General features: G+C 43.1%; 1 protein-coding gene across 2 annotated transcripts; it reads right to left on the bottom strand.

Annotated features, from left to right (window-relative positions):
* On the bottom strand, positions 1-26,414 carry TMED2 (transmembrane p24 trafficking protein 2). Of its 2 annotated transcripts, XM_089662021.1 has the most exons (5): positions 26,091-26,414; positions 12,663-12,855; positions 8,790-8,810; positions 6,519-6,626; positions 1-2,608 (listed from the first exon to the last, which is right to left on the bottom strand). In XM_089662021.1, exons 1-5 carry the CDS (start codon positions 26,268-26,270, stop codon positions 2,484-2,486), a joined length of 627 nt encoding a protein of 208 aa, XP_089518147.1. In that variant the 5' UTR covers positions 26,271-26,414; the 3' UTR covers positions 1-2,483. The 2 variants fall into 2 exon arrangements, with proteins under 2 accessions (XP_089518147.1, XP_089518148.1); XM_089662022.1 differs by lacking the exon at positions 8,790-8,810 and having other exon boundaries at positions 26,091-26,412.

The raw sequence follows: 26,414 nt of genomic DNA, 5'->3' as shown, positions 1-26,414 counted from the left end.
TGCACCAACACCAGAAGCATTTATTTTAATGCATTTACAAACAACAAACAGATGAAAAATAGTTTAACAAAATATACCACTTTTCATCTAAAACTAAACAGCTGCAGACAGGCATATGTGCCAAAGAAGAAAAATGGGAAGAATGGCTTTAAAATAATAACAGATGTTTTATTTTTAAAGCCTCAAAGAACATTGTAATTTCTCTCCTGCTTTAAAATGTTTTTCAAATATTTAATGACTAGAGTGAAACCAAATATAATAAAGCTGGCCATGCACAAAGGAAATAGTTACTGAATGATCAGACCTACTTTTTTGCCAACATGCACATCCACATCAGTGCAAATTGTGAGAAAGTCCCCCATTGTGTGGCACCAACATGTCTCTGTTCAACTAGAATCAACAATCTACATTCTGTCCTATAAAGGCAACATTTTGCACGAATGCACCACGATTTGGATCATACTCCTACTGGCCTCAATGTATGGCCATCTCAAGTCAGCAGGCTGCTCAGTTTTTTTTTCTTAATTTTTTTTTTTTTTAAATAACATGCGATAACAGTGCAAGCTGTAATATTCACAGGTATAACATACCATCCAAATCTTAAAATTTCAAGAGAACCTTTCCTGCATTTTTTTTTTAATATGCTAGAAATGATTACCAACCTCTGAATTCTGCATTGGGAAATGTAATGTGTGGATTTAAAGGCTAAGTTCACCTTTTATAAGAAGCATAATAAATGCATATCTTTATGCAGGTTAAAAAAATTTATTCGTTTTTAACTCTACAGCAGGAGTGGGCAACTGTGGCCCTCCAGCTGTTGAACTACAAGTCCCATCATGCCTCTGCCTTTGGGAGTCATGCTTGTAACTGTCAGTTTTGCAATGCCTCATGGGAGTTGTAGTTCTAAAACAGCTGGAGGGCCACAGTTGTCCACCCCTGCTCTACAGCCTTTAAAGTCATTGCACCCAAGGTCAGCAGATCACAGGGGCAGACACTGCCAGGATCCTGCAGACACTCAGTACACCTGTCTGCCCATACCGTGTTACTGAATTGCAGGAAGAATCAACGAACCATGAAAACACTCACCTGCGCCCTCATAGTTCATTTAGAACTAAACGTTGTTGGCCGCAGCAGGCTACTGTACTTGTAGTTCATTCATTCACAGTACTCTGTGAATGAAAAACATGGCCATGTGGGTGGAGCCCTGCATGGCTACGTGGTTTTTAAATTATGACAGCGCGTGCAAGGAGAAATGCCCTGCCTGCTGCCACGGGTGACGGGAATAATTACGGGTGAAACATGTTCCACGGGTAAACACATCCTTTAAAGTGATTCCTTACTTATGATGCCTTTTCAAATTCCAAAATTGTGATGATCACTAGCTCTAGTGCAGTAAAGGTGAAACTGGACTGTCACCGCCCAGGAAGAGTATGGTTGTTTAGATGCTTGTTTTCAAAGAGATTCCTTTGGATTATTGGGCTATGAACTCCTTCGTAAAACTAAAACCTGCCAGTAGTATGTTATAGTCAGAAGAAGTTGCTAAGTTTTAGCTGCAGCATATCCTCCTATACGGTGGTGGCACTTTTTAAAATACAGTATACACTTCTCATCTCTCAGCACACTATCATGGTTCATCACGGCAACATTATGGTCACTGAAGACAGCTGAGCATGCTCATGGTGCAGAGAAACACCGAATGTTCAGTACTGCTTTACAATCTTATTTGCATAGCAGATGGACACAAGGCAGCAAGATGACACAGCTATACAATATTAACCACATCCTCATCAGAAAAGTCTACAGACATGCCCAGTCTTTTCTTACAATAAAAGGATTAAACAGTAGTTAACTGGTTTTCTAGAAACCCACTTTTGCCACCAGATTTTGAACAGGCTATTTTCCAAAGAAGCATGAGACTTTCCTGTAGGCAGAACATATTAGGTAATGAATTATTAGAAACGGCAAGACAATGCACAACAGAGGAGGCAATTTGATCAAAAGGATTAAAGAAGTTTTCATTTGCTGGATACAACTATTGCAGGTTAAACCTGTGTGGCTTATTCACAGCCATCTTATTAATGAACCGCTTTGGTTCGCAGTCTTCATAAAAACAAGACATCATCATTGCAAAAGTAAAGTGTAAAGAAACACAAATGTAACTAGATGTACTTCCAATCCGGACGGTACCACAATACAGAGTGCTCTGTGATCTTTGCAAAAATGTTATTATGCTTTTGCTTTCTTGGGGACTTTTCCTGAAGGTAACATATGCAGCATGGTGTCTTATTTGTGCTACAATGAGCATTTCCAATAGCAAACATAGCAAAACTAAATTCTGAAGTTGTTCTGACCAAGATGACAGGAAGGGAAAACAAAAAATAAAACAAAGTTTGGGATTATCAGTTAGGACAAAGTTTGGGATCAAAAATAAAATGCTTGGGATCATCAGTTAGGACAAAACAAAATCCCCACAAAATAGCTGCTTAAACCACTCGCCGGACTTCAAAAAATCTCTTCAGGTAATAGATCTGTCCCAGTGTCATAGCTACCAGTACAAGGGCTTCAAAAAATGACCAAAGCACCACTCTGCTGTTTGTGTTGTCATTGACTGTTGGGGAAAAAAAAAGAAAAAGTAAAGGCCAAGTTAATTTTAGATAGCAGTCATGTCTTTCCTGCACACAATTAACAACCCCATTAGTGTTCAGAACCATTTCCTTCACCTTAGAGTGGTATTAAAGGTTTAGCTATTTTCATACTTACCTACTCCATACAGTGGTTTTGCACAGAGCAGCCCTGATCCTCTTCTACTCAGGTCCCCTGCCAGCTCTCCTGGCTTCTCTCTCGACTAGTGCTCCCAATAACAAGCCGCTTTGTAGGGAGGCACTGGTGTATGCCCTCTCTCAAGCCTGGCTATATGCATCCATAAGAAACAAAGCTGTGGCTCAGCCCTGCTCCCCACTCTTCTCATTGGCTGCGATTGACAGCAGTGGAAGCCAATGGCTCCCACTGCTGTCTAAGCCAATGAGAATGAGACCCAGGAGAGACGAGGCCCTCACGTACATTGCTGGATTCAGAGCGGGCTCTAAGGGGGGAGCAGCACACAGGTTTTTTTACCTGAATGCATGAAAAGAAAAACCCTTCTGCCTCCACAGCCACTTTAAAGTGGTGCTAAACTAAAAAACAAAAAAAAAACAAAAACCTCCCCTCCCCACTACCTATATTCCAGATATGTGGACAGTCCAGTCTGATTTGTGGGTTAGCGGAGATGAAAGGACCCCTAAAAGTCTATCACTATGTTTTTACTTAATTCAAAGAGATCATGAACTCATAGACATGGTCAAATACAAGGCAGAAAAAAGCATGTTGCTTTGAAAGTCCTAAGAGTAAATGAAATATGCCATAATCAACAGATCTAAATATACCGCTGATGTATCGTACACAGTTTTCCCAAATGCTTCTTAACTTTGTTAGAACTGGGAACTGGGAAATTGTGGCACATATTTTGGGTCTGCAAGCAAAATCTCTGACCAACTGCCCCCTCTATGGGTCTTGAAGGCTGGAGTTTAAATTCCTTGTCCATATGAAAACCAGTATTTAAAAAAGTAAGCCCTACCCTACTAAACCTTAACATTAATACCTCTTGCACACAGCAGTAAAAGTTTTTTACTGATCTGAATATAGATGCGTTATAATCTAGGGAACATTGTACACAGCTGTAAAAGGATCAGTAATACTATCATCAGTACAGAGCCGTAAAACAAAAACAGAACATTTTACATTTGAGTGCAGTAATTTACGTGCATGTGTGTTCATACACTACTCAAAAAAATTTAAAGGAACACTTTGAAAAACACTGCAGATCTCAATGGGGAAAAAAGATCATGCTGGATATCTATACGGATATGGACTGATATGCGTAATGTGTTAGGAAAGTAAAGATGCCCCATCGTTTGATGGAAATAAAATTGTCAACCTACAGAGGACTGAATTCAAAGACACCCCCCGAAAATCAAAGTGAAAAAATGATGCAATGAAATTTCAGCAAAATGGATTAGGCGACTGCAGCAACTCAAAATGGTACTCAATAGTTTGTATGGCCCCCACGTACAACGTCAGGGCATGCTCTGACAACAGATGGTGTCCTGGGGTATTTCCTCCCAGATGTGGACCAGGGCATCACTGAGCTCCTGGACAGTCTGAAGTGCAACCTGGTGGCATCGGATGGACTGAAACATGCTATCCTAGAGGTGTTCCTTTGGATTTAGGTCAGATGAGCATGGGAGTCATTCAATTCATCCTCCAGGAACTGCCTGCATACTGTCGCCACACGAAGCCAGGCATTGTCGTGCAGCGGGAGGAACCCAGGACCCACTGCACCAGCGTAGGGTCTGACAAAGGGTTCAAGGATTACATCCCGATACCTAATGGCAGTCAGGGTGCCGTTGTCTAGCCTGTAGAGGTCTGTGTGTCCCTCCATGGATATGCCTCCCCAGACTATCACTGACTCACCACCAAAACGGTCATGCTGAACAATGTTGCAGGCAGCATAACGTTCTCCATGGCTTCTCCAGACCCTTTCACGTCTGTCACATGTGCTCAGGGTAAATCTGCTCTCATCTATGAAAAGCACAGGGTACCAGTGGCGGACCTGCCAATTCTGGTGTTCAATGGCAAATGCCAATCTAGCTCTATGGTGCCGGGCAGGGAGCACAGGGCCCATTAGAGGACGTCGAGCCCACAAGCCACCCTCATGAAGTCTGTTTCTGATTGTTTGGTAAGAGACATTCACACCAGTGGCCTGCTGAAGGTCTTTTTGAAGGACTCTGGCAGTACTCATCCTGTTCCTCCTTGTACAAAGGAGCAGATACCAGTCCTGCTGATGGGTTAAGGACCTTCTACGGCCCTGTCCAGCTCTCCTAGAGTAACTGCTTGTCTCCTGGAATCTCCTCCATGCTCTTGAGACTGTGCTGGGAGACACAGCAAACCTTCTGGCACAGGCACGTATTGATGTGCCATCCTGGAGGAGTTGGACTGCAATCTCTGTAGGGTCCAGGTATCACCTCATGCTACCAGTAGTGACACTGACCCTAGCCCAGTGTTTCTCAACTCCAGTCCTCATGGAACCCCAAAAGGTCATGTTTTCAGGATTTCCATTATTTTGCACAGGTGATTTGATCAGTTTCACTGCCTTAGTAATTACCCCAGCTGTTTCATCTGAGGGAAATCCTGAAAACATGACCTGTTGGGGGTCCATGAGGACTGGAGTTGAGAAACACTGCCCTAGCCGGATGCAAAACTATTGAAAAACAGTCAGAAAAGGCGAGTAGGGGAAAAAAAATGTCAGTGGCCTCGACCTGTAAAACCATTCCTGTTTTGGGGGTCGTCTCATTGTTGCCCATCTAGTGCACCTGTTTATTTTATTAACATCAAAGCAGCTGAAACTGATTAACAGCCCCCTCTGCTACTCAACTGACCAGATCAATATCCCAGGAGTTTAATTGACTTGATGCTATACTCTGATTACAAAAGTGTTCCTTTAATTTTTTTGAGCAGTGTACATGTTTGTGCACATGCACATTGCAATACCAGTAATGAATAAGAATTTCACATGTGTATACGCATATGTGCATGTAAGCAAGGTCTTTACCACATTCAGAACCATTACAACACACTTTTATTGTTGCCGATTAGCTATAACTAAAAATCCGAAAAACCATTATAAACACCCATTTGTAAAAAAAGCAACTGAATCTTTGCTTCAGATATACATTTTCAATAGATTTGGAACTAAATCAAAGATTTTAATTTTTTGTCAAAGAATAAACTGATCTAAAGAATAAACCCAACATTTCATATTGCTGGTACTAGACTACTGTAGTATGTACTTGTAAGAATAAGTATCCTGTTCTCGTTGTATTGCTTTCTTTGGGTGAAATCCCTGGTGTTCCTGCCAGTCCCTCTGCTTTCCTATTAAAAACTGACCACATTACACCAGAGCACACCACAGTCAGTGTTCAGGCTTTGCAGTAACTCAGCCTGCTCTCCTCCAATGATCACACTTGTGCTGACAAACATCCCCCCCCCCCCCCGCACAGCCATTCACTGGAAAGACCAGTGTGTTGCCGTTTCTTCTCCCCCAGCTCTCATGCAGCTAAGAATAGAGGGTATGTGATCACTTATAACTTATCACTTATGTTTTTATATGTATACCCAAATCTTTTGCCTTTTATTTATATTTTAAACTGAATGGGTTGTTCTACAATGCGAAGGTTTACATATACTTTAATGATTTATGTACACAACTTTAACTTAATTCTTTTTCTGGCACGTTTCACTAAATTCATGACTGAAATTATGTGTTGTATATTCACGTTCAATTATTAGTAATGTTATATGTATTTATTTTTTTAGTAGCTTTATGTACAAAAATCAATCCAGTCATTACAGGAGTCAGTATACTTAATTATTTGTTTATGTATCTATTATGTATGTATTCTATAATCTTTAATATAACTCACTTGCTCTGTGTATTCTTTCCCGCACTTCCATGTATTCTTGCTCATGCTTTACAGCTGTCATGGCCACTGCAAGTTCATTGATCATCTCTTCCAGCTTGTTCTGATGGGCTGCATTAAAATGATTACACATTGATTCACAGTGAAAAGTCAGACATACTGTACATATATTTCACTCTATCCAATACCAGAATGTCTCTGTACAGTATATATTCATAATTTGAGAGAATGTAAGCATTCCTAGCTGTAGTTGTTAGAATGGACTCTCTTTAACAGCAAAATAATAAATATAGAAGGAACATAACACGTGTTCCCAAAACCCACAAGCAAAAATTCATTACATTGCAGCATTTTTACAAAGTCTAAGTGATGCAGGCGATACTGATTAATTTTATAGTACATTTAGAGGTCGATAATTCTCTGTGCAAATGTCCCAACATCTGCCAAACATCGCAATAAAATCCCCATAATATCTTACAATTCTACTTCCTCCTCTCCTCTTTGTTTTTCCCTCGGGGTCCCCCAAGGTTCTGTTCTTGGACCTCTGCTATTCTCCATCTACACCTCCCTGTGTCAGCTAATAGCCTTCCATGGCTTCAGTATCATTTCTACGCTGACGATACCAAAATTTCTCTCTCAACCCCTCAGCTCACCTCATCAGTCTCCTCACGCATCACTAACTTACTGACCAACATAGCAGCCTGGATGTCACAGCACGTCCTCAAACTCAATCTGTCCAAAATAGAGCACTTAGTGCCCCTTCCCCTGACTTCTCTGTCAAGATCAATGACACAACCTTCAACCCGTTCCCACATGCCAGGGTGCTAGGTGTAATCCTTCACTCTGAACTCTGCTTTTGGCCTGACTTTCCAAAGCTCACCATTTCAACCTCTGCAACATCTCCAAAATACATCCCTTCCCTTCCTAACCATGACACCACAGAGCTCCTAATTCACTCCCAGGTTCTCTCTCGCCTCGACTACTGCAACTCCCTCCTCACTGGCTTATCTTTACATGGGCTATCCGCTCTCCAGTCCATCAAGAATGCTGCTGCTGGGCTCATCCACCTCAATAACTGTTCAGTGTCTGCCACCCCTCTCTGCCAATCCCTGCACTGGCTGCCACTCACCCAACAAATTAAATTCAAAATTCCCTTGTCACCTGCTCCCTTGTTTGCCTCTGGGACTTCTCCCGAGCCTCTCCCATCCTATGGAATTCCCTACCCCAACCTGCCCGACTATTTCCTACTCTGTCCACTTTTAGGCGATCCCTGAAAACTTCTATCCTGCCTCCACCTAACAACTGTACATGTATTTTCTCCATCAGTTCATCCCCCACAGTTATGTTTTGTATCACTTGACCCTCCTCTTTTAGATTGCTAATGAGCAGGGTCCTCTGATTTCTCCTGTATTGAAACTGTACTGTTTGCCCTCATGTTGTAAAGTGCTGTATAATAATAATAGCATTTGTGAACAGTTTTCTATGTATTTCCTATAACTGTCAGCGCCATCTAGTGGCCAAAATGTGGTATTTTCCTAACTGTGGTACTTCAGGAATATACCACATTATGGCCACTAGATGGAGCCGATGATCATAAATAGATAGAAAATAACATTTCGCACATATTATAAACATGAGGATTATGTGCAACATCTGTGTAAATGCTGAAAAATTTGCACAGCAGCCTATTTATAAATAGACCCCTATGTAAACCTCTAAGCAGTACAAAGGGCAGGGGTGAAAGCTGACAGGTTCAGTATCCTGCCAGCTCTTGAAGATTCTAGAAGGTAGATTTGCACTAGCTGTGCAGCCTTTACCTTTCATCGCCCCACCCCCCAGTACATTATCCAGAATATGTGGGGAGCACAAGGCTAAATTCACCTTTTGTTGTTTTTAGTGTGTACCCTCATACTAGAATAGAATTTTCTGGAGTGTAAAGGCTTGAGTGGGTCGAGCCAGCACTCTCCGGAAAGTAAAACTCCTGCTATAAAATGCATGCAAAAACAAAAATCAGCTGAGCTGTAAATTTTATTTTGAATATTATTTTTTAAGCAATGTCTGAGAAAACACACATCAATTTGCATGCCATCTCTTTGTAACACCGCAGCACTTCACAAGCTAGAAGGTTAGGGTTTTAAGTAACCAAACTGCTTCATCCAACATTGCATTAATCCATATCATTGCCATGCCAAAACAGGTGAGTGCTAGAAAACCGGACAGAATATTAAACTTTATACAATGCAACAGAAAACCTTTACCCTGCATAAAACCTACCGTCCCAAGTATCTCCACCACCTAAGAGGGTTGTAAAGAAAGGAGAACAAATCAAAGTGGCTAATAAATGTAGAAAATAAGACAGTCTAATGTGTCTGTATTGTGGATCATGAATAGCGTTTCAAGTGGAACGTCACTCTCTCAATCAACATGGACTATTTTTAATCCTTATGCTGCTAGAATTAGTAAATAGATAGTAAAGTATATCAAATTAACTTGTTTTAAACTTTTTATTTTAACATTTCTTCAGTTGCTTCCTGGTTTCCTGCCTAGGCAAAATGATGTCATACATCCCAGCAGTCTTCAGGAGAAGAGGGAGGGTTCTCAGCTCAGCCTATGCCTGAGCCAAGGGCAGATTTTTGGTTTGTGGTGTTAAGATGCAGTGCAGTTCAACTTTAAGGCTAAGTTCACCTTTTAACAAAGAGTAAATGCACTTAACTTTTTTTTTTTCTTTTTTTTTTACAATTTTTTGTTTTGGGAGCCTGTAAAGCATTGCAGAACTCCTACAGACCTGTTGGTGTATCTGTGTGCTCGTACATTGTATGGGCAGGCAGATTCACAGAGCTACCAGAGCACTCACCAGCGCCGTGGTAGTTTGAGGATTACAAGCCGTCAGCTAAAAAGGCTGTTGGGACTTGTAGCCTTCCCACTCACAGAACACTGTAAATGGATGGACGGGGCCAGGCAGGCAGAGCCCCGCACGGCCATGATTTTTTTTTTTTATACCACTTGCCTACTGGGCACTTATACCCCCATCCTGCCCAGTCCAATTTTCAGCTTTAAGCACTGTCGCACTTTCAATAAAAATTGCGCGGTCATGCAACATTGTACCCATATGAAATTTTTTTCACACATATAAAGCTTTCTTTTGGTGGTAATCGCCACTGGGTGTTTTATTTTTTGCACTATAAACTAAAAAAATAAAAAGCAAAAAATTTGAAAAACCAAAAAAAAAAAAAAAAAAGTTTCTCTTTGTTTCTATTATAAAATTTTGCAAACCGGTAATTTTTCTCCTTCACTGATGTGCATTGATGAGGCTGCACTGAAGGGCACTGACGGGGGGCACTGCTGGGCAGCAATGACGGGGGGCTCTGCTGGGCAGCAATGACGGGGGGCCCCGATCAACAGCGCCCTGATGATCGGTGCCGATCTGTTTTCAGACTTACTGGCCAGATCACCAGGGGAAAGCAATTGAAAGAAACCCTAAAAAAGAAACTATTGCAGCCATTAGATCTAAGAATTAGCTAGCTGCAAAATAACAAAATGTTTGCTTTTAAGTTTAAGACCGCTTTAACTCAAACTACTTTAAATACTTTGTATGAAATTAGATGTTACCAGACCTTGTACACAGCTTCCCATTTCATTCAGTGAATATTTACTGTATAAAAATAACAGATTATGACTGTCCAGTAAACTTTAGGGTCAGAAAGAAATAAACTCATCATGTCCCCCAAACTCTGAGGACTGAAGGTAAAAGGTTAGGATGGAGCTAGCCGAGACATGGTTTTCATTTGAACAATGTATTGTAGTGATGCACTATTTCAGGTGTTGGATAAATAGGGTGGATCCATGAATACCACCATCTACTGCTCCTACATATACAAGGATTGATGGAAGGGGGAAAACAAATAAAAACTAGACTAAAAGTAAAAAGGGATACGAGGACTAAAAAGTAATCAGATGCTACTTATAGTTTTTCTCCACAATTGACAGCTTTGCGGAATAGCTACCAAATCCACCCCTCTGGCTGTTGATTGTATAAATAAACCTGGAGGTTTTTACTTCAAGATGAACATACACTGTGATAATGAACTACAAACACTGTATATTTACAGAAAACTGTATTGTATGTATTTCTTTAGCTTAGGTTCACATTAGTGCAGGCTGCGTGCAGAAAAAAAAAAGCAATGCAGTTTAGGAGATGCGTGGGGGTACCATTACACCTAACAGCACCCCCACACTCTGGAAACTGCACTACGTGGTTTCCCTGCAGCTGCGTTTTCTGAAAAGAGATAGGGATATTTTGTGTTTTCAGTGGGTACAGAAGCCCATCAAATAAGTGGGCTGCTGTGCAAGAGCAAATGCAGCTGTGGGAAAACTGCGTAGATGTAAACCATAAGTTAAAGAGATCCTGTCACCACACCATTCATCTCAACAATCTTTCTATAAAAGATTATATGTGCAGTTGCCATAGTATTTACCTGCACAAACCTACAATGTGTAGACATCCAAAAGCCCTGGTACTGCTGCTGGGTACTGCCATACTGGATGTAATGTCACAGCCTATGCAGACTCAGAATTGTCACACAAGTTACACACTACAGTATTCACCTTGACTCTTCACCCAGCGACTACATAAAAGGTTATGTAGGGAGCTGAAGGAAGGGGTGGAGGAGCTAGGACAGCACAGGAAGTAAATAGACCTGTCCAGAAGATGGGAAGGAAAAACCCTGCAATTTAGAAATTAAAATATTTGCCTTTTTTGTGGTTTGACATGCAAATTTCCGAGCTGGAGAATCCGTAAATTGGTAATAAATGCTATTATAGATTTGAGATATCTTATATTAGTGCCACGCGTATATCTCCATATACTATACACAATCTACTAAGTGCATCAAAAAACATATACTTAAACCACAACTTTAGTCCTTCATATGTGATAATATCCATGCATAAACAAACAACTTTGTGCCAGACATGTGCTCTTTTCCCCTTGTGTACACAAATTCTTAGATGTGCTCCTCCACCACAGACATACAGTCTCACCTCCTATGACCCAAATTGCATAGGTCAAATAGTGCCTTTCCCTTTAACCCAGGTAGGTATAATGTATTGCTAGCTCCACTCTCCTCCTCACTCTGCTGCACATGATCTCGCCTCCTTCTTTACCCAACATATCCTCTACATATGTAAACAAACGCTTGACATAGTGTAGTACTCATATACTGAAAATTTATTAAAATAAAGTGCACTCACATTTAAAAGTGTCTTGCTGGAACACCACAGTAAAAACACCTGTCAAATATTAAATCCAATGCATTCAAGGAAATTCCAAGATGGCGGCTCGTAAACTTCTGGTATTGCAGCTTGACGTCATCAGCCCACCGTCATCAGACATCAAGCCGCAAAACCGGTAGTTTACGAACCACCATCTTGGAATTTCCTTGAATGCACTGCATTTAATATTTGACAGGCGTTTTTACTGTGGTGTCCCAGCAGTACACTTTTAAATGTGAGTAAACTTTGTTATTTTAATAAATTATACAGTATTTGAGTACTACATTATGTCAAGCGTTTCTGTTTACATATGCGGAGGATCATCTGCAGCAGAGTGAGGAGGAGAGTGGAGCTAGCAATACATTATACCTACCTGGGTTAAAGGGAAAAGTGCGATTTGACCTATGCAATTTGGGTCATAGAAGGAGGTGAGAGTATAATTGTATGTCTGTGGTAGAGGAGCACATCTAAGAATATATGTGGACACAAGGAAAAAGGAGCACCTGTCTGGCACAAAGTTATTATTTATGCACAGATTTATTTTAAATATGAAGGACTAAAAGTTGCGTTCATTATAACATTCACAAGTGTTTAAGTATATGTTTTTTTATGCACTTAGTATATTGTGTACAGTATATGGAGATATACGCGCGGCACTAATAGAAGATATCGCTATATATGTATGTGGAAACACATGTAAGTGTCAGCACTACTAGTTTACACAGGAGGTTGGTTTTTTTTGTACTAAAGTTTTAATTGTAAGTGCTATTATAGATTTGACTTCTTATATTCATCAATATGTGTAATCTTCAAAAGCAACATACCCAGACAAGACGTTGTGGATGGTTCACAATGGTTCAGTGAAAGAACACTCACCTTCAGTTTCCATGTCCTGGCCCTTCGGAGCTTCACCTATATCTATAGTGAACATCACTATCTTCGGAGTCATTGTTGACATTCTGTTGCTGAAGCAAAATTTGTATGTTCCATCCATGTGTGCGGCAAACGTGTACTTCCCGCTCGATTCTCTGTCTCCTTTATAAATGTTTTTATTGTCAGGGCCAGTGATCTGCAACAAAATTACTTTTTTTAAAAAGGAATATAGCAATTAACAGACCTATACAGGCCAAAGAAAATCATCCCCTTCATCCTCAAGATAATTAGCCCAAAGGGTAAGTATGATAAAAGGATCAGCATTAGGGTTGCACCAATATTGATACCAGTATTGGTGCTGATACGAAGCATTTGTACGAGTACTTGTGCAAATGGTCCGATACCTGAAACCGATACCTTTGCAGTGTCATTTTAGCCCCAATAAAATGAATTGGATTAAATTGCACCACAAAGAATCGCATGTGATTTGAAATGAAATCGCACTACTTCAGCTGAAGTAGCAGTGTGAATCCTGTCCGAATCACATGTGGTTTGTAGTGTGATTTGCATGGCTCACATCATGCTACAAATCGCACCACACCCACAGAGAAACCAAATGTGATTCGGACAGCAATTGCCCTGCATTCCTGTTCAAGTCACATGCAGTGAATATCAGAAAAGCACCAAACCAAATTAAATACCAAAATAAGCAGCAAACCTAAAACCCCTAAAAAAAAAGGTATAGATAATATAAATGAATAAAGGAATGTGCTAAATCATATGCGATTCTTTTCAGAGCAATATGAGGCAATTCATTTTGTATCAGTGCAAATCACAAGCAAAGGTATCGATAATCTGTACCGGCGAGCACTTGAGCACAAGTATCGATACTTGCACTCGCCAATAAAAAAATAGTATTGGTGCAACCCTAATGCTTCTAATAAAAACAAGAGTGCTCCATACATGTCCAACCCTGCTACAAGCTGAATGACTTCATTTAAGCACAACTATACAGTAAATTCTATAATACCAGCCTGAAGCTTCCAGTCAGCAAGTAGAATGTCCATCATATGCTATTTAAAGTGTTACTAAACCCAAGACCCTACAATTACTCTATCTGCTCCTCCACAGTACACAGAACATGGAAATGCAATTATTTTAGTAAATAAAAACTGCTAAATACATTTTCCCATCAGCAGTTACAGCAGTCTTTTGACTTCTATCAGTGTTCAGCAGAGCACTGGTTAAAGCTTGTAGGTGGTTTCTTTCTACTCTAGGAGAATGCAGTATTTCTGACCTCTGTCTGGACAGTGCTGATTGGCCCAGTGCTGATCTCATGCACTCTCCCAAGAAAAGAAAATGCCTCTCCAGCAATACACACTAAACTGAGCATGTGCAAAATGTCTACGGTTCACTCTGTCTTATCAGGAGAGAAGACGTGGACATTTGCACGAGGAGGAGCAGAGAAGACAGGATCAAATGACCTTTTTACACAATGAAGACGATTAACCCCTTAGGTTCCACAGTGAGTATAACAAGCATGCTGTACTGCATATACAGACTGATTTTACTGTTGTGGGTTTAGTAACACTTTAAGCTATAATGTATGTATAACTCCTGCCACTGTATTGTTATAACAATTTATTATGACTACTTATTACCCTCACATCACCTTTCTTTTTAACCACAACCTGCTCTGAATGCGTATTTGACTTGAAGAGGACTGTTTCAGCTTCTGAACCTACAGTATATCATTACCTAATGACAACAGTTTAATTACACAGTAAAAGGTGCTTTCCATATTCAGCTAACAGTAACAAGCAAAGAACGAATGAAAGAAGTGCTACAACTACATAGTGCAATTTTTCTATTGTAGACCAGTGTTTCTCAACCTTTTTCAGTCAACGCATCCTTAAAATTATGGACAGTCCTAAGGCATCCTTTAAAATTATGGACAGTCTGGAGGCACCCCATTCTAAAATTTTAAAAACTATTCTAATAGTTTTATATAACACAGCAACATCCACACATGTAGGACACCCAACATTAGAGGTGATTTATTCTTCCAAAGCAAATACACATTTGAACACTAGTACTGACTAGTATACCATGTTTCTCTTCTCTCTCAGTTTTTCTCCATCACTGAGCTAATGTGACCCCAGCACTGATGGAGAGGGGCAGGGGAGGGTTAAACTAGGATTCTGTGCAGGCAGCTGACATCCTCCTTATCAACTGATGATGTCATTGGTTGTCAGAACGCCAGCGGCTAGAAGGTCATAATGGTGCTCAATAAAAACCTGTGGCTTTGTGCAACTAAAAGGCTGGCTCGTTGCAACCGCTGGCTTGTATACAAGTTTTGGGCAATGTTTAGAAATTTTGCCAAGGCACCCCTGAGGAAACCTCACGGCACCCCAGGGTGGCTGTTGTAGCCACTAATACTTGCTCAAAAGGTGTTGAGCATATAGCAAAACAGTTCATATATCTACCTACGCATGTCTCAACCCGTCCACCTGCGCATAACGGCCCTACCCGTCCACCTGCGCATAACGGCCCTACCCGTCCACCTGCGCATAACGGCCCTACCCGTCCACCTGCGCATAACGGCCCTACCCGTCCACCTGCGCATAACGGCCCTACCCGTCCACCTGCGCATAACGGCCCTACCCGTCCACCTGCGCATAACGGCCCTACCCGTCCACCTGCGCATAACGGCCCTACCCGTCCACCTGCGCATAACGGCCCTACCCGTCCACCTGCGCATAACGGCCCTACCCGTCCACCTGCGCATAACGGCCCTACCCGTCCACCTGCGCATAACGGCCCTACCCGGCTATCTGCGCATAACGTCTCTTTCTTCATGGTTTAAATGCTTGATCACAGGAGGCTTCAAGCAGATGACTTTACAGCTTTAGAAACCTTTAAGCCCAGGTTTCACACATGTGCAGTGTAAAATTGTTCAGTTTTGTAGTGTGATTCAGCGGTGCAAGTCACATGCATTTCTGTTTGAACAGCAATGTGGTTTTAATGTGATTCTAAAAACAGCTGCATTTTTGGGATCTACCTTGTCCATAGTTTTTTTTCCCCAGAGAGTCTCTCTCTCTCTCCCCCCCCCTCTCCTACACTGGTTAGGGAAATACACTGAAAAGAGCACTGCAATCTAATAGTTGTCATTTAACTTTATAGACTGAGAATTTCGATCGCACACTCGCACAGGACCATTTTAAAAACCGCACTACAGCTACAACATACCCAACTGAACACCCTCCATAGGAACACATTCAATTTCACTTGTCATGAGTCAAAGCTCAAAATGCATCACAAAACACATGTGTGAACCAGGGCTGAAGGTATTTTTTGTCCAAAACAATACATTAACCCTTTTGTCAACAGGTCCACATGTCGTATAGACCTGACAGCGGGGGTTTTCTATACACAATCTGGTGGCTGCAGCCCCCGGGATTGTGAATAAAACTGATAGGCAGACTCCTGCCTGTCAGGTGGAAGCAGTCAGGCAGCTGCGCTGCCACCGATTGCTTCCACAGCCACTAACTGTGCACCCCGCGCACTCCCACCATGTATCCGGGCCCCACTTGGCCATCTGTGGGCACAGGGAGCGTCATGTCGGATGGAGGGGAGAGCGGACACACATCCGCTCTCCTTCTTTCTGTGACCCGGAGGGCAAAGTGTGTGACATCATTTCTGGGTCACCACCACTTCTGGGTCACCATTGTCACTTTCTCAGCTAGCACAGCCAAGAAGCAATGTATTGCAATGCGGTCTGCATTACAATACATTAAGTGGAGGCCAGAGGAGACATGCAGGGTCTTTTACACCCTGTATGTCTCACTGAAGAGAACCTGTCACCTAAAAATAATCACAAACAGGACATGGTTACAAAGTTAAGTAAAATTTATATATTTATTTTTTTAATTGCAAAATAATCAAATTACACCCAAGCACATAACATCCCCCACATATACACACGTATGAATGTAAATGCACACGTCAGGGCGTTTACGCTTAAAACCTCAATTGCAATACATGGTCCTTTTGCCGCAATTTTTTTAAATTGAAGAAACATGCTGGTATTGAAGTTCTTAAAACAACTTGGTAATAGTGCACTGGATACATTTAATGTATAGGTCACACAGAGAGAATGAGGTGAAGGGGTTAATATACAGGTCACAGCAGGATGATGGAGATGGGGGGGGGGGGGGGGGGGGGTTTAATGTGCAGGGTAAGGGAGATGAAGGGGTTAAAGTGGTTGTAAAGGCTTCATGCATTCTATGCAGTAGTGCCCCCAGTCCATTCAATACTTACCTGAGCATCATCGCAATCCAGCGATGTGAATGACAGCCTCGGATGTCTGGCTCCTGCTCTTGTCAATCACAGCCAGTCAGCAAATGAGGAGGGAGGGGTGGGGCCAATCCACGGCTCCGTGTGTCTGTGATACACGGAGTAGTGGGTGCCCCCATAGCAAGCTGCTTGCTGTGGGGGCACCCGACAGGAGAGCCTGCAGGGACCCAAGAGGAGGAGGATCCAGGCTGCACTCTGCAAAACCACTGCACACATTAGGCAAGTATAAACATGTTTGTTATTTAAGAAAAAAAAAAATTAACCTTTAGAATCGCTTTAATATACAGGCAATACAGAGTACAGGAAAGAAAGGGAAATGTATTAAACTATCGTACAATTACATTAACACCCCAGAGGGGGCCCCTCTGGACAGCAGCATTGTTAATATGGGGGAAGGGCAGTGTTCAATGTACTAACAGGTTTAAATACATTAAATTAAAGCCAAACTCCAGCCAAGATTTTTTATCCAGTTAGAAGTTGATCGTTATAAGCAACCCTGTCAGTGTTAAATGGTTAGAGCTTGTTCTGTTGAAAAACAGACTTATTGGCTGGATCACCAAATGAAAATAGAAGAAAGATTGAAAATCAACACAGCCACCACATCTAAGAAATGGTAAGCTACAATACAATAAATGTTTGTTTTTGTGTTTAATACTGTCTTGGGTGCATTGTGCAGAGATGCTATGCTTTAAGATTTCTAATATTACCGGTTCACACTGAGTATAGTGGCTGCAGGTGATCTGTCCTCGCGTGAAGAACAGTTTTTTCAAGTAAGTGCAGTTGTGCAGTTATCCCTCCCCTGTATTTGCTCTGATTACAATAGTGTGATCAAAGTCATACTTTCACATACCCTAATTGCAGGGCTTGACAAATTTACTTTGAATCTAGGAGCCAGCTAAAAAGGTTAGGAGCCAGTTTTTTAGCGTAGCATAGGTTGTCAGCGCCTGGGGCAAGGCAAACTTTGGGTGTCAAGCTTCATGTGATGTGATTTGCCGTGCAACAACCACAGAAAAACCACACCACTTTTTAGGTACCATTGAAAATAATGGCACCTGACCCCGCGTTTTGCGACCACAGCAATTCTGCCATGATCCCAAAATGCCCTGGATCCGTTTTTAAACTCAGGATTCGTGTGACAGGCTAGATATTATGTGTTCCTATTGAGGTGGTTCACACAGATGCGATCCACATGTGTTTTTAGTGCCATTATGAAAAGGGTCCTGTGTATCTGTGCGTTCCAAACTCACAATTGTTAAGAGTATAGTGGCATGTAGAGATAAATGTTCACATAAGACTGCTATTGGCAGGAGCTTTGGCATTGAAGTCAATGGGACGCATTTTGGCAATGAAGGCAATGGGAGGCAGTGTGTGAACCCAGGTGCCAGGATGCAAACTCTCGTCACCATGGCAACCTGGCGCCTGGGATTTGTCGAGCCCTGCCTAAATGCATATATTGATAGCACATATTAGGTAACCATAATACACAGTACACACACATCTGAAGAAAAAAAAAAAAAAAAAAACACAATACTAAGGGGCATTTGGAAAACTCTTCTGAACGATGGAAACTGACTGCTGGAAAACGTAGGTTAAAAAACGTCAGTTTAGCCGCATTTACATACCGCGATTATATGCGTTTTTAAAAGATAACCTCAGGAGGCCTTCCAAAATGCCCAGAATGTAAAAAATTACCTATTTCAGACATTTTGAGCGGAATAGAGAGAGCAGAAGCAGAGACAGCAGTATATGTTGAGATTTTTTTTTCTGGTTGTATTCACTATGGATCCCATCATGAGCATAATGCAGCACGTTCTACCATTCTTTCCTTCACATAAAACCTGGAACGGACTGCGCTGGTGTGCTAGGTCCACTTGAATATATGAAAACCGCTTTGCATGCATTTCTGATGATGAAAAAAGGCTCTGGACAGCATCTGGGCATGAAACACTTCTAAACGCAAACGATTATAAACACCAATTTAGGCTGGTGTGAACTGTAGCGGCAGGAATCTTTTGATTCCTGCTGCAGCTCTGAGCGGCTAGTTGCAGCTGCTAGCCCTATTCACTATGATGACAGGTCACAGGCTGCCACAGCTGTTCACGGCTCTCTGCAGAGTCAGTGAATACCTGGCTTTGAGAGCATCCAGCAGCAATCACCCCATGTGATTGTTGGCTATACGCAGACACGAATACCTGTGGCCGCCAGCAACCTGTCATTATAATAAACAGGGCCAACAGCCGCATCTAGCCACTCAAAGCTGCAGCAACAATCAGAAAATTCCTGCCACTACAATTTGCACCAGCCTAAATCATCAGTGTAAATGTAAGAGGAAGTAGAATGGAAGTGAACAGTGGCAGACATAGTAACCACCCCATTAAGTTACTGCCCAAGTACAGACTAATTCACTGTCTATAGAGACAGACAGAAGGGTGGGTAGATGCAGATAAAGAGTAGCCAAGGGGATATCCTGAACTTGCTCATGTTTGAGAAAATGCAATTGGGCTCTGACAGCAAACATCCTTTTATATTTCTATAACATTTCTCTCCCTGGAGACCTAAGATTTAGTCCAAATAGCATCAAAGGTAAATGATAAAAGTGTAAAGCAAACAAGTCTCAGATCTTATCTAGTGGCTTAGTAGTTAGCATTTACATCTTGTGGCATTGGGGTCCCTGGTTTTATTCTCAGCCTGGACACTATCTGTATGGAGTTTGCATGTTCTCCCTGTGCCTGCATGGGTTTCCTCCAAGTACTCCAGCTTCTTCCCACACTCCAAAGACCTGCTGGTAGGTTAAAGCGGAATTCCAGCTGTACAAAAATACAAAAACTGTTTGATAAACACACACTTAACTGTCCCAGAGTCCAGCGATGTGCTCACCCGCACTGTCCCTTCTCCCCGGCATCTCAACTGTGGACACCAGGCTGTGACAGCTTGCAGCTTCACAGCCTGGTGCCAACTGCGCATGCCCAAGTCATGCTGCACTTCCCGATTGGTCCAGCAGTCTCCTGGCACCTGTGAAAGTTCCCAGGAGACTGCGGGAGGGAGGAAGGGACTAAACTTCCGGCTCACTTCGCCGCGGCGAACTGAGGCGGAAGTGGGAGCGGGTACCTGTCAAAACCAAGTACCCGCAAAAGGTGCCAAATATGGCAGTGGAGGAGGGGGAGGAGGCAAATAAGCGCAGCTTACACTTTGGAGTGGAACTCTGCTTTAATTGGCCCTAATATTCATGTGAGAGATTGCACGCTCCCTGAGGGCAGGGACTTGGTACGTAATGCACTGTGTAATTGGCCAGCGCAATATAATTGCTTATAATAAATAAATCAAGCAGGGAGTGTAGGAAATATTTGCATCTAAAAATCACCTGCCTATTACAAACTAGACTCATACTTAGGACACCATAAAGACTGCCACCTACTTCTATTCTGGACTAGAAGTGAGCAGTGTCAAGGTCTATGTGACAGCTGCAGGAGTCTCAGCACCAACCCCCAGCAAGTACAGATGGGCCCCTAGGGCCTCATTCACACTAGTAGGAATTCTTCTGTGTCTACTGTTTTGCAGAGGTGTATGTGCTTCCTTTGGTGCAGCATAGCATGTTTTTTCACCCATAGGCTTTAATGGGAGCGCATGAAAAATGCATTATTGGCATATTTGTTGCAGAATTTTGTGCTCAAAGTGGTATTAAGCCCAAAATGGTAATATATTGTAGCTTGCCAATTATTAGATGTGATGGCCCAATTTTTTTTAGGCATTTTTCTCCCTCTGTTTTCCCATGGTGATCTGGCCAGTAACCCACCTCCTGTATTAGAGTGCCTCCACTCTGGATGAAGGGGCACAGGGAGCACCTTTGGGCAGCAGCATTGTCAGTCAGGGGGAAGGGAGTGTTAGATATACCTGCAGATTTTGATACACTAATGAATTGTAGCTGAACTCCTTCACACACTCTATAAGCATTTAAGTCGGTCATAGATTGGTCAAACCTCATCCGGTGAACACGGCTGAGGTGCGGACACTGCTGGATCTAAGGACAGGTGGCTGTTTTTTAACCACTTTCGTGCCGCCCTAGAGCAGAAATACTGCTATAGGGTGGTACATATACGTGATTTTGCAGTTCCGGGTATGCGCCCTACCCACGCAGCCATTCGCAGCCTCGGCTTTCAATCACCGGGTCCAGGCCGGTGATTACTCGCTAGCACCTGGTGATCATATACATTAGAATACATTTTGGCCTAAATTTACGCCGAAATTTGTTTTTTTGAATTTTTTTTTACTGGACATTTTTAATAGCAAAAAGTCAAAAATACTGATTTTTTTTTTCTCACAATTGTCGGTCTTTTTTTGTTTATAGCGCAAACAATAAAAAATGTACAGACGATCAAATACCACCGAAAAAAAGCTCTATTTGTGGGGAAAAAAAGGACGTAAATTTCATTTGGGTGCAGCGTTCCATGACCGCACAATTGTCAGTTAAATTAACACAGCGCCTGATGGCAAAAAATGACCTGGTCAGGAAGGGGGGGGGGGGGGTAAATCCTCTGGAGAGCAAGTGGTTAAAAGTTTTTGTAGCGGCTGACTTTTTTTTTTGTCGAGAAACTGGAGCCTTGCTTTAAGCCGGTCAAATTTTGGCTGGATTTTGGCCAGTTCAGCAGGATTCGACTGGGATTCGATCCATGTACGGGCAGGCTGGTTGTACCCAATTCAATCTATGGATTGTCTTGTGTACAACCAGCCAGTCAAATATTTTATATGTGATTACTGACAGCAGCTATGGCAGTAATCATTGTTTTCTGCTGGCCAGGAAGGCTCCCCACCAGGAGAACCCAACAGCTCCATTGGAGGGATTGAGTGACTTACTTCCCAACCCCGGTGGAAGGAAAAAAAAAATCAAATCATTTATGACCTTCCTTACAGCAATCATTTTTCCCCTTTTTGGATAAAGGTTTTACATAAATAAATGGTGATCATTGTAAGGTCTCCTAAACAATCCATTGCATGTGAATCAGATCACGCAGGGCCTTGCATTAAATAATTGATGGTAGACTTAAACGAGACTATACCGTTTGTATAGCGTTTGGCAGCGGCTGTCAACCTCTGAGCCAAAGGGGGCATCAAACGTGGCCCCTGACATCTTTAAAGGGTCACACAATGTTTAATATACAGTATATTGTCAAAAGTATTGGGACACCCCTCTAAATCATTGGATTCAGGTGTTCCAATTACCTCCATGGTCACAGGTGTATAAAATCAAGCACCTAGGCATGCAGACTGCTACTACAAACATTTGTGAAAGAATGGGTCGCTCTCAGGAGCTCAGTGAATTCAAGTGTGGTACCGTGATAGGTTGCCACCTGTGCAATAAGTCCATCCGGGAAATTTTCTTGCTACTAAATATTCCACGGTCAACTGTTAGTGGTATTATAATAAAATTGAAGAAACTGGGAACAACAGCAACTCAGCCATGAAGTGGTAGGCCACGTAAAATGACAGAGCGGGATCAGCACATGCTGCAGCGCCCAGTGTACAGAAGTCGCCAACTGTCTGCAGAGTCAATAGATAAAGACCTCCAAACTTCTTGTGGCCTTTAGATTAGCACAACAGTGTGTAGAGAGCTTCATGGAATGGGTTTCCATGGCTAAGAAGCTGCATCCAAGTCTTACATCACCAAGTGCAATGCAAAGTGTCGGATGCAGTGGTGTAAAGCATGCCACCACTGAACTCTAGAGCAGTAGAGGCGTACTCTCTGGAGTGACCAATCATGCTTTTTGGTGTGACAATCCGATGGATGTGTCTGGGTTTGGTGGTTGCCAGGAGATGGTACTTCCCTGACATTATGCCAAGTGTAAACTTTGGTGGGGATTATAATGTGGGGTTGTTTTTCAGGGGTTGGGCTTGGCCCCTTAGTTCCAGTGAAAAGAACTCTTGGACAATTTCACACTCACAACTTTGTGGGAACAGTTTGGGGATGGCCCCTTCCTGTTCCAACATGACTGCCCACCAGTGCACAAAGCAAGGTCCATAAAGACATGGATGAGTGAGTTTGGGGTGGAGGAACTTGACTGGCTGCACAGAGTCCTGACCTTAACCCGATAGAACACCTTTGGGATGAATTAGAGTGGAGACTGCGAGCCAGGCCTTCTCATCCGACATCAGTGCCTGACCTCACAAATGGAAGAATGGTCAAACATTCCCATAGGCACACTCCTAAACCTTGTGGACAGCCTTCCCAGAAGAGTTGAAGCTGTTATAGCTGCAAAGGGTGGGCCAACTCAATATTAACCAATTCAATACCGGGCAATTTTACACCTTCCTGCCCAGGCCAGATTTCAGCACTGTCACACTTTGAATGACAATTGCGTGGTCATACAACACTGTACCCAAACTAAAATGTTATTTTCTTCACACAACTAGAGCTTTCTTTTGGTGGTATTTAATCACTGCTGGGGTTTTTATTTTTTGCTAAATTAACAAAAAAAAACAAAAATTTTGAAAAAAACACACGTTTTTCTTTGTTTCTGTTATAAAAGTTTGCAAATAAATAATTGTTCTTCATAAATTTAGGCCAAGATGTATTCTGCTACATGTCTTTGGTGAAAATAACCCAAATTAGGATGTATTTTTTAGTTTGTAGGAACCTTATAGAGTTCACAAACTATGGTATAGATCTGAATATTGATCAATCCTGAAGTACTGACGGCCAATCTAATTTCTTGAGGTCCAAGAATGTAAGAACAGTATAGATATCCCCCAAATGACCCCTTTTTGCAAAGTAGACAGTCCGACGTACTTCATAAGAGGCATGGCGAGTTTTTTGAAGTTGTATTTTTTTGGTCATAATTTTTCGGAAAATTAAAAAAATTAGTTTCACTATTTCTTTTTTACATATTGTCACCAGTGCAGTACAGCGTCATCATATAACTGGCACGGCGGTGATCAGGGACACTGACTGGTGACAGTATGAAAAAATATATATATATATATTTTTATTATTATTTTTTACATTTTTTATTTTTTTAAAGATTTTTTTTTCACTATGACCAAAGTAGTACAATGTTACCTGTTACCATAGTAACATTGTACTACTTTGGGGAAGAAGTGATCAGTATTTTTTTTTTCACACAATTTGCTTATAGCAAAGAATTACTTTGCTATAAGCAAGCATTTACCTGAATGACATCGATTCATTCAGGGTTTTTTTTTTTTGTGCTTAGCTGTGATATGGCCCCATCTAATCACATGACATGTCATGTGATTAGCTGTGACCATTCACAGCTAGACACTAGTATACAATGGATGGCATGAATGAAGCCATCCATTGTATACAACTGTCATGTGACCTGCTGTGATTGGTCACAGCAGGTCACATGGTACCTGCAACGGGGGGCCGATACTCAGATCTGTCACCGGCCATGTCCGAGGTACATGGCCGGTGAGATTTCGCACCGCTGCGTGGCTCTGCATGAGCGCAATCTGCACATGCCCGAAAGGACGCCATATGGCTTCCACCCGGAACGCTGATGACATTTGCCGGCCGCCAATCGGCCATAGGGCGGGCGGCAAATGGTTAAACCCTACGGACTAAGACTGGGATGCCATTAAAGTTCGTAAAGGGAGGAGTCCCAATACTTTTGGTAATGTAGTGTATGTAATGCTTGAGAGGCCTGTCAGAAACTGCAGACCTTACAGAGGAAATGAGGGTCGGAGAGTGTGGAAAAGCTACATTTTGGTTGGGGATATGCTGCAGAAGATAATATGAAACTGGGAACATGAGGCTGGTAGAGATCAATGCTATTACCCTGATCAATGTTCCCACTACAGACTGGGGAGGTCCAAGGGCCACACATCATATACCAAGGGGCTGCTTGTGGCCCTTGGGCTGCAGGTTGGGCCACACATCATATACCAAGGGGCTGCAGGTTGGGCCGCACATCATATACCAAGGGGCTTCTTGTGGCCCTTGGGCTGCAGGTTGGGCCGCACATCATATACCAAGGGGCTTCTTGTGGCCCTTGGGCTGCAGGTTGGGCCGCACATCATATACCAAGGGGCTGCTTGTGGCCCTTGGGCTGCAGGTTGGGCCGCACATCATATACCAAGGGGCTGCAGGTTGGGCCACACATCATATACCAAGGGGCTGCAGGTTGGGCCACACATCATATACCAAGGGGCTGCAGGTTGGGCCACACATCATATACCAAGGGGCTGCAGGTTGGGCCACACATCATATACCAAGGGGCTGCAGGTTGGGCCGCACATCATATACCAAGGGGCTTCTTGTGGCCCTTGGGCTGCAGGTTGGGCCGCACATCATATACCAAGGGGCTGCTTGTGGCCCTTGGAATGCAGGTTGGGCCGCACATCATATACCAAGGGGCTGCTTGTGGCCCTTGGACTGCAGGTTGGGCCGCACATCATATACCAAGGGGATGCAGGTTGGGCCACACATCATATACCAAGGGGCTGCAGGTTGGGCCACACATCATATACCAAGGGGCTGCAGGTTGGGCCACACATCATATACCAAGGGGCTGCAGGTTGGGCCACACATCATATACCAAGGGGCTGCAGGTTGGGCCGCACATCATATACCAAGGGGCTTCTTGTGGCCCTTGGGCTGCAGGTTGGGCCGCACATCATATACCAAGGGGCTGCTTGTGGCCCTTGGAATGCAGGTTGGGCCGCACATCATATACCAAGGGGCTGCTTGTGGCCCTTGGACTGCAGGTTGGGCCGCACATCATATACCAAGGGGATGCAGGTTGGGCACCAGGGGTGTATGGGCTTATTGACAGCTGTACACAGAGATGGCTTCCATTGATCTGTGGACATCTTGGATGACAGGTGCCCCCCACCAATCCCCAGCCTCTGTCATCAGCCCTGACCTCTCAGATCCATGGCCCTTAACATGTATGTGGAATAAACAATGGCAGCACACCCAGTGCAGAGGAGAAGACAGGTGAATGAACTCCTGCAGCCTGATGACTCGGTGCAGGTTAGCCCCCCCCCCTATGGTCACAGAGCGGTGAGGGCCCCTAGCAGACATGTGTACTCCTGGCACAGAGCAGCCGGTCAGCCTCTCACCTCCACGTCGATGTCCAGGAAGCCCCCCTCGGCCACCTCGAAGATCAGGCCCATCTTGGTGCCGGACGTCACATGCTCGTAGTAGCACTCTTCTGCGTGAGCGTCGATGCTGACGAAGTAACCTGAGGCGGTGGCGGAGAAGAAGGCGACCAGGGCGACGAGCTCTGATATGGTGAACATGGCGAGGAAAGGAGCGAGCGCACGCCGGGAGTGTTGTTTCCAAGTCTGGGCCTCAGTCTGAAAGAGGCGTCACCTCTCCGGGCAGCCGGGGAACGAGCTGCTAATGCCACGTAACGAGTCTACGGCGGCCGGCCTGAGACACGC

Source organism: Staurois parvus, unplaced genomic scaffold, assembly GCF_062004578.1.
Source record: "Staurois parvus isolate SC_StPar_1 unplaced genomic scaffold, SC_StPar_1.0 ptg001418l, whole genome shotgun sequence".
NCBI classification, from domain to species: Eukaryota; Metazoa; Chordata; class Amphibia; order Anura; family Ranidae; genus Staurois; species Staurois parvus.
Note: the sequence above shows the minus strand (reverse complement) of the source record. Positions and strands in the feature narration are given on the sequence as shown.